Source organism: Rousettus aegyptiacus, unplaced genomic scaffold (genome assembly GCF_014176215.1).
Source record: "Rousettus aegyptiacus isolate mRouAeg1 unplaced genomic scaffold, mRouAeg1.p scaffold_m13_p_5, whole genome shotgun sequence".
Classification (NCBI taxonomy): domain Eukaryota; kingdom Metazoa; phylum Chordata; class Mammalia; order Chiroptera; family Pteropodidae; genus Rousettus; species Rousettus aegyptiacus.
In genome coordinates this window covers 54,465,420-54,482,291 of record NW_023416308.1, presented here as the reverse complement: position 1 = coordinate 54,482,291, position 16,872 = coordinate 54,465,420, and the positions used below count along the sequence as shown (strand labels likewise).

General features: G+C 31.7%; 1 protein-coding gene across 3 annotated transcripts in view; it reads left to right on the top strand.

Moving 5' to 3' along the window:
* Nucleotides 1-16,872, top strand: part of DYNC2H1 (dynein cytoplasmic 2 heavy chain 1) — a 253,153-nt gene that overhangs the window by 34,660 nt on the left and 201,621 nt on the right. For all 3 annotated transcript variants that reach the window (XM_016163676.2, XM_016163673.2, XM_016163675.2), the window contains exons 26-36: nucleotides 510-892; nucleotides 2,521-2,653; nucleotides 2,744-2,861; nucleotides 4,391-4,503; nucleotides 6,259-6,378; nucleotides 9,538-9,688; nucleotides 11,374-11,579; nucleotides 12,729-12,911; nucleotides 13,531-13,713; nucleotides 15,357-15,580; nucleotides 16,317-16,432. In XM_016163676.2, coding sequence (XP_016019162.2) covers nucleotides 510-892; nucleotides 2,521-2,653; nucleotides 2,744-2,861; nucleotides 4,391-4,503; nucleotides 6,259-6,378; nucleotides 9,538-9,688; nucleotides 11,374-11,579; nucleotides 12,729-12,911; nucleotides 13,531-13,713; nucleotides 15,357-15,580; nucleotides 16,317-16,432 — 1,930 coding nt within the window. The remainder of the gene's footprint in view (nucleotides 1-509; nucleotides 893-2,520; nucleotides 2,654-2,743; nucleotides 2,862-4,390; nucleotides 4,504-6,258; nucleotides 6,379-9,537; nucleotides 9,689-11,373; nucleotides 11,580-12,728; nucleotides 12,912-13,530; nucleotides 13,714-15,356; nucleotides 15,581-16,316; nucleotides 16,433-16,872) is intronic.

Genomic DNA, 16,872 nt, shown 5'->3' with positions numbered 1-16,872 from the left:
TGTAAAATTCAGTGTAGATATCAAATTGTTTTATTTCCTATCTGAAATGTATACCTTTATGTTTGTTGATAATCCTGGAGTATATTTATATAATGGTGAGGTTATAAAGCACAACTGCTGTAGAAGATAATTCTGGATGATTGTTAATCACTTTAGATGCATCAGAATTTACAATTAAGTTACAATAAAATGTCTGAGGTCTGCAGAACTTTAAGCCAGATTGTTTTGTGTCTCGCAATGGACGCTTCAATTTTCTTTTTTAGAGGTAAAAAGCGTTAGACAGAACTTTGTATATACTTTTACCATGTGAACCTGGTATCTGATATCCATTGATATATTAACTAGTAATTTGCTTTTACTGCATGTAATATATATCCACTTGTATATTTTTTGCCTAATAGTAAAAAGCCAGATAAAGATATATTTTCTTTCAAAATAGATTTCTTGTGATTTATTTATATGACAATTAATGTTGAAGTAATAAATATGGATATTTTTGTGTTAAATAGGATTTAAATAGTCGGGCACAAGGTGAAGTTACAATCAGAGAAGCTTTACGTGAACTTGATCTTTGGGGTGTTGGAGCAGTATTTACATTGATTGATTATGAAGATAGCCAAAGTCGAACCATCAAGCTGATTAAAGACTGGAAAGATATAGTAAATCAAGTTGGAGATAACAGATGCCTTCTTCAATCCTTAAAAGATTCTCCTTATTATAAAGGGTTTGAAGATAAAGTGTCAATTTGGGAAAGAAAACTTGCAGAATTAGATGAGTACCTACAGAATTTAAACCATATTCAGAGAAAGTGGGTATATTTGGAACCCATTTTTGGCCGTGGAGCATTGCCAAAAGAACAGACACGCTTCAACAGAGTTGATGAAGATTTTAGGTTAGTACAACTACATAAGACATAGACACATATGGAAGATTTTTGTTCATATTATGAGGTGCTTAATATAGGCTAATTACTTTTACATTATTACCATCATCTGTTTATACAACCTCTTTCTCTATTGGATCTTTCTGAGAAGCTGTTTTCTATCATTCAGCAATTTACTTTTTGAACCATTTTGATCTGGTTTCTGTTTTTACTGCTCAAATAAATAAACAAGTAAATAAAATAAAAATATATGCTAATAAACTAATAAATATATACATTTATGTAATATATGCTAATATTTCCTAAAGTCATCAATTACTTTACTGTTGTAAATTTGATGGGCATTTTTCATTCCTTATTTTACTTTATCTCTGATTGGTATTTTAATAGAGTTGAGCATTTCTTCTTTTTTTACCAAGTCTCTTTCCTTGGCTCCTTGAAACTGTTCTCACCTGAGTTTCCACCTGTCTCTCTGGTTCTACTCCTAGTCCTCAGCCCTCTCAAAACATTTAGATGTAGACATTCTCAAGTTTTCGGTCTTAGGTTCTTTCTTTACCGTCTTTCTCCTTAGATTATCTTATCTACTCTAAGCATTTATTCTCTTCTATTGCTGATGCCTCCTCAAGTTATATATCAAGCCCATATTTCTCTTCTGAGTTCCAGATATACTAAGTCAACATGTCAGAACTAAAATCATAAGTTTATCACCCACTCCCCAATTCCTTTTCCACAAATCTTTTCTCTTTCAGATTTCTGTGTCAACAAATGATACTGCCTAATTGCCCAAAGCAGAAATATTATGGATATCTTTGACATCTCCCTTTACTTCCAAATTTATTGTTACCAAATTTTGTTGATTTTAATTCACGTAATATATTTTAATATATCTTTATTATATCTCTACTTCTTTGATTATTCTGAAGTACGTTTGTTGTCATTACTTGGACTACTGCTTAACCTTCTGACTTACTGTCTTCTCTAATAAGTTTTTCACAAAACAGCTAGAATAATTTTTTAAAAATGAAGTTTCATCACTCCTTTACTGTTTTAAGTAAAACTTTAAAATGGTTTCCTATTACTCAAAGGATAAAGAATGATTTGCTTGTGCATTTCTCTACCTTTTCCTGTGCTGCTCTCCTTTTTTGCTTTAGTGATTCTGGCCTTGAGTTTCTCGAACACACCATGCTTCTTTCTAGGATCTTTGCCAGAAACTGTTTCCCTCCTACTCACAGACTTTTTCTTCTTATTCATCGTTCAGATGTCAGCTTAAATTACTTTCTCAAGAAGCCATAGGTTAGTGGTTGCTCTATTAGCCACTTTAAAAGTACTTTGTAATTTTCCTTCTTAGCATTTATCAAGATTTGATTTAAATATTTTGAGAAATTTATTTAATAGACTTAATTTCATGATGTAGGACTTAGTATTTGTTTAGTGAATAAGTGAAGTAAGGTAATTTGTAATATGAGAGGTTAAAATGGTAATGGGATATTATTTCTATAAATATTTATAAGAAGCATAATAATGTATTGCTGTTACATAATGTTTGTTTTAAACAGGAAAAAGTAAATAAATATCTCAATATCTATCAGCCAAAAAACTGTTAAAATATGTGAAAATGGCTTTTTTTCCTTCTGTAGATCAATAATGACTGACATCAAGAGAGACAACAGAGTCACAACGTTAACTACTCACGCAGGAATCAGAAACTCTCTACTAACAATACTCGATCAGCTTCAAAGATGTCAGAAATCATTAAATGAATTTTTGGAGGTATGTTTTTTTAAATATATAATTGTATAGCACTTAAAATATTAATTATTTGACATGAGAAGGCTATTCTTTTTGTTTTATTTTTATTAGGAAAAACGCTCAGCATTTCCAAGATTTTATTTTATTGGTGATGATGACTTATTAGAAATACTGGGTCAGTCTACTAACCCATCAGTGATTCAGTCTCACCTTAAGAAACTGTTTGCTGGTAAGATTCAACACTTATTCAGTAAATATTTATTGAGTTTCAATTATCTGCCATGCATAATGTTAGGCTCTGAGATAGACTGTTAAATAAAATACATGTCATACACTCAAACAACTTCAGTTCAGTGGGAAGATAAGCCAGAAGTTGACAAATATGATAATTCCTGTGGTCGGTATAAATATGTAGTGTTATAACTGCATCTATGATGGCATTTAGCTCAGTTTGGGACATCATGTAGAAGGTGATTTCTTATGTAAGATTTGAAGAATATGTAGTTCTTAGAAAAAGATGGGGAGGCAGAGGGATTAGGTTGTGTAGAGGCTTGGGAGTGAAGGAGATCATACCCCTTTATTATTGAGTTGAAGGTCTCCTGAATGACATTCAGGTGGAGGCAATTGATATCCTACTTAATAGGCAATTATTGTTAGCAGAGAGATTTGGGATGGAGATGTAAAATTTGGAGTTATTGGTATATAGATAATAATTACTATATGGGAATAAATAAGATTACCTGGTGAAAAGTGTAGAGTAATAGTGCAGTATGCTTCTGATATTGTTGAATTGCTTTCTTTGGGTAATTGTAAATGGAATTGGTTTGGTACATAAATGATGACTTTTTTTCTTAAAATATTTGTTGGAAAAGAGCTATATTTTTCCAATTAACTTTAAGAAGTAAAAAATATTCATCATCTTCACTTATAATTAGGGATTAGCAAACCATAGACCCACAAGCCAAATTTGGCTCATGGGCAGTTTTTTTTTTTTTTTTAATATAGTCATGCCCATTATTGCTTATAGGTGCTTTTGTGCTACAAGCACAGAGTTGAGTAGTTGACACAGAGACTGTATGGCCTGTAAAAATCTAAAATATTTATTCTTTGGTGCTTTATAGATTTAGTAACCACTGTATATCTGAAGCTTTAAGGTGTTTATACCTGTAACTGTGATTTGGACTATGGGAGGTACTGAAAAGAGTGCTTGGGATTAGAAGACTTGCATTCAAGTCCTACCTCTATTGTTTGTTAGCCAGTTATCAATTATTACCTCTCTAAAATTTAGTTTCCTTTTTTAAATTGAAAATAATAACTTGCAGAGTTTAACTTTAAGGTGATATGTGAATTTGAGGGAAGGTAAGTCCTATTTACCCTCCCTCTTTTTGTCTCAATATAAGTGGAATCATCAGTATATGTTTTTTATACTCTTTTGTGTCTGGCTTTTTTTTTTTTTTTTTTCTTATCATAGTGTTTTGAGATACCTACAACCATATATTATTCCTTTTAATTACTGAATTGCATTTCACTGTTTGACTATATTACAGTTTACCCATTTACCTGTTGGTGGGCTTGGGTCGTTTCTAGTTTTTGGTCAAGAAAAGCTGTCCTATGAAATTACAAAATGGAATTAACAGTTCTGTTGCATTGTAATATATATTATGAGGTACACATTATACATTATATGGTAACCATATATGATGTCTAATAATACATGGTTAATCATTTTGCATTTAAATTGTTGCTTTTATATTATAGGTATTAACAGTGTATGTTTTGATGAGGAATCAAAACACATAACTGCAATGAAATCTTTAGAGGGAGAAGTTGTACCTTTTAAAAATAAAGTTCTTCTATCAAATAATGTAGAAGTAAGTAACTCTTTTTCAAGTATGAAAATAAAAAGAATTAACTATGAACATTTTATCAAAAATGATTTAGTCAATTTGTAGGGTAAAGTTGGTTAATTTAGGCATTTTAGGAAACTTGTTTCATCTCTTTAAAAAATGATTTGTTAGGTTCCGAATGATTTGATATTTAGGAGACTATGGAGTTTTAGTTTTCGGAAGGTGGCATGTACTTATAAAAATAGCCCCTGCTTTGGAGTCAAAAAGAATTGGATATTAATATTAGCTCCAAACTTATTAGCTCTGTGACTTAGAATCTCAGTTTTCTTATCTTTAAAATGGGAATCTTACCATCTGTTGCAAAGTTCTATTGAAAATTAAATGAGATAACTGGCTTTAAGTATACTATATAGTGTTTGGAACATAAGTATTCAATAAATGTTCTTAGTTCTCTTTTCTCTTTAAAATATAAGATGTATAAGATGATTTAGGTGAACTCTAATAAGCTTGAAACTAGTACATTTATAGAACAACTATGATTAATTGGTTCTGCAGGACTGGAAATGAACTATCAAAGGCCTATTACAGGTATACAGCTAAAATCAAACAGCGATAGGTTGTATCACATTGAATTGTACTTTTTAGGTTCCAAAATTATCTTCCAACTAGAAATCAAGAGCCATACCTTATCATAAATATATCTCTACAGTTTAGCCAGAGGTCTATTCCTGGTTAGACCTCAACATTTAATTGGATAGTGAGTACATAAGTCAGGTGATTGAAAGCATAGAAGTTTTAAGTAGCTCCTATGTTTGGTGAAGAGTTTTATTGTTTTCTGTCATTTTCCTTATTTTGTTTGGATGAGATGAACAGAGAGGAAGAGCTTAAGTTTTAGCTGCTGGTATAGAGCAGTTTTGCCAACAACGGAAAACTGGAACTCTGGAATCTGGAAAGCTCTAGCGATAATAAACAGAGTAGGGGTCTATGTTGCCTTACATAGCGATTCTCATTCTTTAGCTTCGGTGGCTTTTGAGCTGGGCAAAGTTTCATGCCATTTTTAATAATGGAAAGTGCTCTAAAGGTAAAAAGAAAAGCTAGAACTTAAAGTAAGTAATGATGAAAAGCTATTTAAGATTACACTTTTTGCCCTTATATTTTATTACAAATGATAGTCTTTTAAAGTTAAATAGTAATTCATAAATATTTATTGCTGTTTTTATTAATCACTATAATTTTAGTTAACTTTTATTATTTTATCTATAATCAAATGAGTGAAATAATGTATTATTTGATCTTGAAATAAAATTAATTTTATTTGAAGAGGCAGCTTAACTCCTCAAATAATATACTTTACCTTAATGAAGCAATTCCTTCCCATGGCTGCAGTTTCTGAATATAAAGTCACCAGGATAGCATGAGCTGGGGGACTTAGCTAGTCACTTTGACTCTGACTTATTGGCCCAACTATATAGTTCGATTTGTCATAATGATGAAATGAATGGGTTACTTTTTACCGTTTTTATTGTATTGGTTTGTATAGATGCTAATAGTGATAGCTAACCACAATTTTGTAAGTTTTTAAACTTAACTATTATGCCAAGAGGCAAAAAAAATTGTTTTCAAATTATTCAAATCACTTATTAATTAAATAATTATACACCATATAACACATTATAAGAAATTATAATCTCTCCTCCTGAAATAAAAGAATAATGTCAGTCAGTAGATTATATACCTGTTTTATGACTTGTATATAGTATTTTCTAACTTTATTTTCAGACTTGGTTAAATGATTTAGCCTTGGAAATGAAGCAAACTTTGAAACAGTTATTGACAGAATGTGTTACTACTGGACAAAGTTCTCAAGGTGCAGTCGACCCCTCCTTATTCCCTTCACAGGTAAGCAGGTTTATGTCTAGAATATAGCTAGGCATGGTATCATGGAATGACCCCTGAGCTAGATGTCAGGAGGCTCAGACAACTAGCATCTCTGTCCTAACAGTTAACATTGACAAATTGCTTAACTCTGAGTCTCAGATCCCTTAACTATAAAATGTGAGGGAAGAACCACCTGATTGTGAAGTTCTCTTTTAGCTCTGTTAATTTGCTGTAATTCAGGTGCTTTCAAACAGAAGGCATGCTGAGATCTAAGCAACCCAGGCTGGTGGGGATTGGAATTGGGAGGGAGAATCAGTCATATTGTAGCTTCCTAGTTCTAGATAATTAGTCTGTCATTAATAGAGAGGCACAAGATCTACACTGTCTGCCACACCTCCCATGGAATCATCTAAGAGGTTGCAATTGAAAGGAATTTAGCAGGATTTAATGTAGGTCTGAAATACGGTCACATCACTGGACTAAAATGTTGGCAAGGGAGCTGAAGTCTAGGTTACATGGTAGGTATTACAGATTGCTGCAGCTCAGTGTTAATAGGAGCTCAATCCTGAAACACTGGATACTAGATATGCATCTTACAAAATTTGTTCCAGGCCTTATCAAAGAGTAGCACCAAGACTTTGTTAAGTATTCTGCCTTGTTCGGGATTTGTTTTATTGCTGGTTGAGGCTAACACTACTAGTGTGGGACATCAGGAACTTCAGTTTTTAGAGACCATGAAAGACATCGAGATGTTAAGTGATTTTTCACAGGAAGTTCTACACAACTCCTCAAAGTTATTTGCTTTTAGGTTAAAACATTTATTAGCAATGGAACAAGTTTTTATGTTGGTTCTTTTAAAGCATGAGAAGTTAAGTAGGAAGCTTGGAACATTTTAGATTCTTAGCTATTTTATCATTCATGTCATATGCATCTTTTAGCATTTTGAGTCAAACTAAAATATATTTTAAAAAATCTTAAGTTCTTAGAGAAAAATAAAAGTAATCATCAATGAATAATAATGTCTTTGCAAAGTCAGAGTTGGGCTGCTTTGTTACCTCTAGAATTGTTTCCTAGTACTCTGTCAACTTTCAAGTGGTATTTAAATTGACTTAGAATAAAAAATACAATATTTAAAAATCTGCAAAAGTAAAAATCGCATAATGATTGTATTGGGGAAATGACAGTTATTTCAGGAGATATGCTGGAAGATCCATGCTAAAGAGAGTTGTTGGATTTGAGCCAGAAATTTACCACTGGGCACTTGAGCAGCCAAGTAAAAATGTGAACTACTAAATATATGAATACTGTTGACCCTTTAACAATGTGGGGCTTAGGGGTACCAACCTACTGTGCTATTGAATTCACACATACAACTTTTGACTTCCCCAAAACTTATCCATACGTATCAGCATCCATGGGGAGTTGGTTCCAGAACACCTCCCCGCACCATTGCAAATACCCAAATCCACAGATGCTTACTTCCCTCATATAACATGGCACAGAAACAGTATTTTCGATCCACTGTTATAAAACCTTGTGATATGAATCGGCAGTGGTATATTTATTGAAAAAATTCCATGTATAAGTTGGCCTGCACAGTTTAAACCTGTATTGTTCAAGGGTCAACTGTAGTTCATTATTTACCAAAATGAAGAATTCTAGTTTATTAGCAGTTAATGCTAAGAAAAATTTATGTCAAGAGCATTTTCATAAGGGGATTGAATAGGAAAGTTCATCATATGAATGCCTGGTACAAGTTATTATGTTCTGTTAAAGATATTTTTGTAAGGACCTGAGAAGAAGGAGCGTGCTGATCTGGGAAGGAGGCAGCATGGTAAAAACAGAAGGAATCTGACAGACCTTGGTTCAAAATCTGCTTTTGCCAGTGATTCTTTTTAACACTTAATTAAAAGAGTATAGTAATACTGACATTGCCAACTCATTTTGAAGGTTAAATCACATAATATTTGCAGGGCACTCTTAGTAACCATTACATTTTAGATCATTAATAATGTTAGTGCCTATGAAGATATCTTAATGATAATGTGACTTGAGAGTTAGCCAAGACTGTATTTTGACTACCATTTCTATTAGCCTCGCACAAAAATTGTATAGCAGACTTAGAAATTGAGATTATAGATGTGCATTTATAATATAGAAGTTTAGGAGTATCGTCTAAAAGGAATTCACATGTATCAATATTAATTGGGAATTGGCAAGTGAACATTTTCATGTGAAAATTAAAGAGCAAAGTCTTTTCACAAAAAAGCAGATTTGGATCTGCTTAAATGCTTCACCACATTATCTGATTAAAGAAGCTGGCGAGTTTTGTACTTTGTCATGGAAAGAATTACTAGGCTTTCTCTTCCATAAAAAACTTTAATATGATATTTATACGGTTTTAAGTTAGAGCGAGATAGCAGTTTAAACTGCTATGTTAAATTATAAAATATATATAGATAACTAAAAGAGTTAATCTGATAAATAGAGGCATTTGATTATATTGATCTGGATGCCGAAAGGTATATATCAGAAAAACAGTCTGTTCAATAGTAATTGGTCAAAAGGTTTAGTATTTTTATATGATGATGGATCCTAGCTTTAGAGGATATTAGTTTATCTTGTTCATCTAAGACCTGTATCAGTGTTAACATTTTATGTTTTATATGAATATAAAGCTATCTATCTTGATCTATAGCTAGTTTCTGTTTATGGGTATTAGACTGAAAGATTAAGGCAGATCTTAATTTAGGATAAAATTGGAATTTGAAATTGTAGGCTTCAGTAGTATACTGAGAGATTAGTTTGGAATGCTAGAAGATTACCCTTTTATTAAATAGAATACATCATACTCTGACGTCTTACTGGTTGAAAAGAAGCCATTTATGAGGAGAATCAGGGGAAGAAAGTACAAAGGCCCTCAGGTCACAGTAGGCTTGGTGGGTTCTAGGACTAGTAAATAGGCCAATAGGAGAGTAGTTCTGAAAAGTAAGCTTGGGCTGCATCACACAATGTTTTTCTATGACTGTATTTCTCTATTAACATTTGAGGTGCCAGTAAGATATTTAGTTAGATCCAATATACTATTGAAAATTTGGAGAAAAATGTCTTTCCTTAAATTTGTAAAATATTTCTAAATAAATTCACCTTTTAAAAATATTTTTTCTCTGTATTCAATAGATATTATGCTTGGCGGAGCAGATTAAATTCACTGAAGATGTAGAAAATGCTATCCAAGATCATAGTCTTCATCAGATTGAAACACAACTGGTGAATAAGTTAGAGCACTATACTAATATTGATACAAGTTCTGAGGATCCAGGGAATACTGGTATGGAAAAATGTTCCAACTTTTCAGTTACTTGAACATTTTTTGGTATTCTTTCTTAATTCATTTATTTATTTATTTTTTGACTATCTGTTTTGGAGATTAGTTTAGGAATTACAGTATACATACTTAACTTTTGTATTGTACTTGGAATCAATAATTTACTACTTTAAATTAAATGTAGAAACCTTACCATCATATAGGTTTGTTTATCCTTCTCTTTTTGTGTTATAGTTGCCTTATATATCACATATCCATACATTGAAAACTCTACGGAATTATAATTTTTGCCTCTAACCATCAAACATATTTTAAAGGACTTAAGAGAAAAATAGTCTGTTTATCTAGATGCTTACCATTTTTATTTCCCTTCCTTTATCTTGATGCTCCAAATTTTCTTGTATCATTTTTCCTTCTGTTTGAAGAACTTTTACCATTTCTTTTAGAGCAAGTTTGTTTGTTGACTATGAATTCTCTTAGGTTTTCTTCATCTGAGAATATCTTTATTTCACCTTTATTGTCTTATGTGAATTGAGGATTTTTTTTTTTGCCCGTTGAATGATTTTGGATTGTATCCTGAACATTTTAATATTGCTTTGAGAGTCTAAGTCTTGTTTAAATCCTCCAGATAATGTTGATATTTTTCTTTTAGCAATTGGTCATGTTGGTTTTAAGTTACAGTTTCAGCCAGCGTTCGGTGGTTTATAAATCCAATGTCAGTTCTGTTTTCAAAGTCTGCAATACTATTTAGATCTGTTCCACATGTTTGCCACCTAGTGGCCAGGTCTCCAGAGTCTTTGGTTGGATGTTTAGGATGCGATCTGAATGGCTTGGGGATGGGCTGGAGTTCATAAACAAGTTTATAGGGTCATTTTTCCAATCTCTACTCTCTCCATGGTCTTCCCAGTATTTTCTGGTTTCCTTGGCTCCCAGTTTGATCCTCTGGTCAGAAAGCTGAGGTTTCATGTAGTCTACTCTCCTGCGCACTTTCTGTGACTATACTCATGTCCTGGGCCAATTGATTGAAGATCAGAGAAAAAGAGCAATTGGGTTTCAGCCTACTCTTCAAAGGAATAGTCCCTTTCCTCAGAATATTATGCACTTCTGGGTGTCAGCTGCCAGCACTGTAGCTACTAGGAGGCTCCTTTTCTGCTTCTCAAGACTGAGCTAGAAGCCTTCTCTCAAATCTCTCCCTGTGTATAGCAATCTAGGTTTCTGGCTGCATTGGGTCCAGGTCTAGGGATAATATGAGAGGGGGGGGAAAAAAAAAAAACAAAAACAAGAACAAAGAAAACAGGTAAATTCACTCCTGGTTTGATAGTACTTCTAATTCTTATCTTCCCCAATTTACCTAATACTTTTTACTTTTCAGCATCCTAAATAGCAGTTCAGTACATGTTGTCCATGTTTTTTATCCCTGCATTCAGAGGGAGAGAGGCTGGAGTGTACTTACTTCCTTGCATGAGGAAATGAAATGCCTCTCCTGTTGAAATTTGATGCCTTAGTTTTTATACACAAAACTTGGATTTGATATTTTTTTGGTTTGCATGATTTATATTACTGTACCATTCAAATGTATCATGAAGTTATCATTTACATTTATTACTAAATCACCTGTATACATATAATTATAAAATACACAAGTCATAGGCTAACATTTTCTCTTAATTATATTTATTTGTTTATAGAATCTGGCATTCTGGAGCTTAAACTTAAAGCACTAATTCTTGACATTATTCATAATATCGATGTGGTGAAACAGTTAAACCAAGTTCAAGTTCATACAACTGAAGACTGGGCTTGGAAAAAACAAGTTAGATTCTATATGAAAAGTGATCATACATGTTATGTTCAAATGGTGGATTCTGAACTTCAGTATACTTACGAGTATCAGGTATGACTTGTGGCAGAAATGTTTTATTTTCCAGTTAGACTTATTTACTTTAAATGAAATTTGCTATTGGATGAAAGAATTATTTATATTTTAGTTTTAGCTTTCAAAAATTTGTTTTGTGTTACTTTGTCTTTCTGTTTTAACATAATTAAGGAGATGTTATATTGGAAAAAATAAAAAATCATTTTACTTACAGAGGAGTTAACATAATGTCAGTGTTGTACTGAATTCTCTAAATGTACCTTTTCATAGAGTCCTATTTACATGGAATTTGAAATATATTTTTAATTTAAGGAGATCTGAATATAGACAACCTCAGGGGAAGCAATTAGGTTTGTGCCTCTTTTATTCAAGACCAAAATTAGTACAATTTTAAATATGCTAAAATATGTTTGCTAAAAGTTTTCATGTTTTGTAAGGTAAAAGAATTTTTAAATAAAATGTTACCTATTTTAAAAAAATCCAGCTGTATCCTCTCTGGTTTTTTCCACATCATAATGAATCAATCATCAGAATATTTTGGCAATTATGTTAATAGCCATATGTCTGAAGAGTTGCCAGCTGACTCTTTCAAAAAGGAAGCGTGTTTTGAGACACAAATATGTCTACCTAAATTAAGGAAGAACTCTGTAAACTAGATGAAATTAGAATCTATTTTCTCTAAAATTTAGTGGAAATTTAGAAAATAATAAGTTAAATTATTAATTTCATAAGGTATTTTTCAAATTAGTTATACTTTGAGGTTTGTAAAGTAATTCTGATTTGTGAAGATAATAAGATTTAAGAAAATAACATGAATTTGAAAATGCAAAATAAAATGCATTTTTTGTATCTGATTATTGTATATTTTTGGATTTGTTTGCTTTAGAAGTATATCTTTGTGCCATTATCAAGAACTCAAGAGACTATTTAGAAAACCTAGCAGTACATTAATTGATACAATAAAATACATGCTTGAAAAATAACTAAATTTAATTCCAGTTTGTGCTTTAGAAAGTTTCACTAAAAATATTTTAGACATTTTCCTGTTAAAAACTTTAATTTAGTTGTTGTCTTTTTTAGCTTTTTAACTAGAATCTCATGCTACACAAATATTTGTGACTGTTGAATAGAACATGAATATTCAAGCTTTTTATTTCTCTTGTATAGGGTAATGCTCCCAAGCTGGTTTATACTCCATTGACAGACAAGTGCTACCTAACTCTCACTCAAGCCATGAAGATGGGACTTGGAGGAAATCCTTATGGACCAGCTGGAACTGGAAAAACTGAATCAGTCAAGGCTTTAGGTGGACTTCTTGGAAGACAAGTTTTAGTGTTTAATTGTGATGAGGTAGAATAAATAATTGTCAATTATATAATAACGTACTAGTTATATGTTTGGATTACTTTTCATGTACTTACATATGAATCATTTATTTTAAAATCACTGTACTTTTAAATCACTCGAAAAGGCAGAATTTGTTGTGTTTGAAATGCAAAATGGAGAGAGATTGCATGTAGTATAAAATCCCAATACTTTTCTAAAGAGAATTATTGCAAAGAAATAATTTTAATGTATTATTTATGTTAAAGGTTTAGAAAAATATTTTTAGTAAAGGAAATAGTAAATAGAAAAGGAAAAATCTTGAGTTTGTTTTAAATTACCATTTAAAAAATATTTTGAATAGGATTTATATTTTGATTTAAAGAATAACTAAAACAAAATCTTATTTTTGTTTAGTTCTGTGTACTTTTCAGAATACTTTCACATGAATTATTTTGTTTATTCCTTGAAACCACTCTGGGTTTTGAAAAATTAGCTATTTAATCTCTACTTAAAAAAAGAACAAAAGAGGCATAGATGGGTGGAATGAATGATTACCTTATCAGTAAATGATGTAAAGTATTAAGTTATTATTAGAGATTTCATTTATGTTTTAACAAATATACTTTTTATTGTTCTCTTTAAGGGCATTGATGTAAAGTCAATGGGACGAATATTTGTTGGTTTGGTGAAGTGTGGGGCCTGGGGTTGTTTTGATGAATTCAATAGACTGGAAGAATCTGTGCTATCAGCAGTTTCTATGCAGATCCAGACAATTCAAGATGCTTTAAAGAACCATAGAACTATATGTGAACTACTTGGCAAGGAGGTATAGAACATGGTGGGGATTTAAATAATTGAAATATAAGACGCATTACTCATACTCAGGCAAAGTTCTATCTTTATTTCTCCTGGCACTTCTGTTTCTAATCTGTGACCAGTGTTTTAGACCTTTTTACCTGTGAATTATCTTTCAAAGAGGTTTCTCACCCTCTTTGGATCTCATTCTACCTTTTATCTGCAAACTGTATTGAATAAGTCAGTTATAATAACATTTGCTAACATTTATTGAGCACTTTCTCTTTGCTGGCACTGTGCATAGTGCTTTAGTGCATTTAATACTACAGTCCTTTGAAGTAGGTTCTGGTACAGTAATGATGTACACATTGCAAGTTAAAAAATCTGTAAAATTATCTTCTTATACTTAATAACATTTTCACAGTACAAATTTTTCTGAATAGGCCAAGAAAGTAAGACCAGTTCTGAAGTGTTAACACATTGTTTACATGATGCTTAAATTCTTGAGAAACTATTACGTTGTTACCTCTCTGTCATAAAAATTTGTTTTCTCTTACATTCATTTGTTTCCTTTTCTCCTCTTACAAAGAAAGAGTAGTTATTTCTCACAACCAATGCTGACCTTTCCACCTATGCTTTAGAATCTGCTTCTCAGGGCCTTTCTCTTAGTTATCCCCTCTGCCATAGTTTCAGCATTCCTTTCTCTACCGGTTCCTCTTTGGCTTTTAAACATAATCACATCTTTTCCTTCTTAATAATATATAGCATATATTATTATATATTATTATATATGCTATATGCTAATTATATTATACGATAATGTATTTAATTATAAAATTAAATATAACATAGCATATTTAATATGCTAATATTATATATGCTAATAAGCAAACTTTCCCTTAATTCGTCTTTTCTGCCAACCACTGCTGCCTTTTCTTTCCTTTATAGCCAGGTTTTTCTGTTCTTGGTATTTCTGCTTCCTAATTGTCCACTCATAGTTTACACATTCGAATTTATCTTCTAAGTGCTTTGTCGAAAATGCGCCTACTCTCATGACATTCTGCTCTTCCCTGTCATAGTGTTTATCACACTGTGATTGCTTCTTTGTAATACTCAAAAGACTATAAGCTCCAGTAGGGCATAAACTATTACTGACTTTAGTTCTAAGTTGTGTTGTCTCTAAGTACTTAACAAAGTGTTTAACACAAGCAAGGTTTTCAGTAAACATATGTTGAACGAATGGACATTCAAATTGGTTACTATCTCTTAAACTTTCAGCCTCAACAAACATTATAAAGAACCTCTATAAAGCAGTGTGGTTTCTTTGCTATATGTTGAATAAGGAGATGGTTATATATTGAATAAGGAGATGGTTAGCATGTTAGTGGTTGCTTACTTTTTGCTAAGGTATAAAATTTATGTGGAGAAATATGTCAATAGAATATCTATTGACAACATATTTTGTATTTATGGTTTCAAATATTTTATGCCTGTATTTTAAGAAACATTGTTACTTATTTATTTATTATTTATTAAGTGTTTTATTTATTTTTCACCCCTCCCTTCCCCTCCCCCTCCTCTCTGGTAACCACTAGTCCATTGTCCATGTCCATGAGTGTCTGTCTGTTTGTCCTGTTCATTTGTTTATATCTGTATTTTAAATTACTATTTCAGGTAGAAATAAATTCCAATTCTGGAATTTTTATTACTATGAATCCTGCTGGAAAAGGTTATGGAGGAAGACAAAAACTGCCTGATAATCTTAAACAGCTTTTCAGGCCGGTAGCCATGTCTCGTCCAGACAATGAGCTTATTGCAGAAGTTATTCTCTATTCAGAAGGCTTTAAAGATGCTAAGGTATTGGGCAGGAAATTGGTAGCTATCTTCAATCTATCTAGGTGAGTTTTTCTGTTTTAAATATTTTTATATCTTGTGGTTCCAATGATTGATTATGGTTATTAGTGACTTTTTCACATTTGTCCAATTTACATATTCACTGACTTTCATATTGATGATTATATTGTACTTAAGGTGTTGAAAGGAAAGATTTTGGTTTGAATAATAAAAATGTCTGGCTCAAAACTGTTTGTCTTAAATACTATAAATCTGATCTCACTTTTTTCCTGCAAAATGTTTTTATTGGAGTGCACCAGTTAAGTGATATTTATTGATCTAATTTACCAGCTAACCATTCGAAACCTACTGTTCTTTGAAGGGAATCTTTCATAATTTTTCTTATGTCTTACTTTTGGTAGTAGAGGTTGATTTAGCTTCTTTGGGCAACCTAGAATTCTGGTCCCTATTAAAAGATAGACCTGGAATATCAGAGATTCAGAGCAAGATAGATTGATAAAGACTTTAGGACTCAGGGTAACAGGTAATTGTCATTTAATATCTTCATTAAGATATCTAGCCAGTTCTTGAAAAGCCTTTTCTGATCCTTGAGAACTATTCATCTTCAGCATTTTACTTGAATGATCATTTTGTACGATTGATTCTTTTATAGAAATTAATGGAGTATCAGTACTCACTTCTGTTTGTCAGTACTTATATTCTATATTTCTTTGGATATGATAATAAAAAGAATTTCTAATAGATATTTGATGCTTTATGATTTTCATGTTTTTACTTAAGGGAACTTTTGACACCTCAGCAACATTATGACTGGGGTTTGAGAGCCTTGAAGACGGTTCTGAGAGGAAGTGGAAATCTTCTTAGACAACTGAAGAAAACTGGCATTAAACAGAAAGGTATAATTCATTTAGTCTCAATATAATCTTATTTTTGAAAATAAGCTTTTATTTAGAATAATTTTAGATTTATAAAAAGTTCTAAATATAGCAATATAGAGGGTTTTTGAATAATACCCTGCCCCTAATTTCTCCTATTGTTAACATTTTACATGAATATAGCACATTCATCATAGCTAACAAAGCATATTGATACATTATTTTCAACTAAAGTTCTTACTTTATTGATTTTCCCTAGTTTTTATCTACTGTCTTATCATTACTTTTTAAGTGCATTAAATATTAAATAGCTATGACTTACAGAGGCATAGTCTAGTCCACTTGTTCTCAATCTTTAATGTACATTATAATCACTTAGAGGCTTGTTAAAATGTAGACCTTGGACTCCACCCTTAGTGTTCCTGATTTAGTAGGTCTAAAATACAGCCTGAGAATTTGTC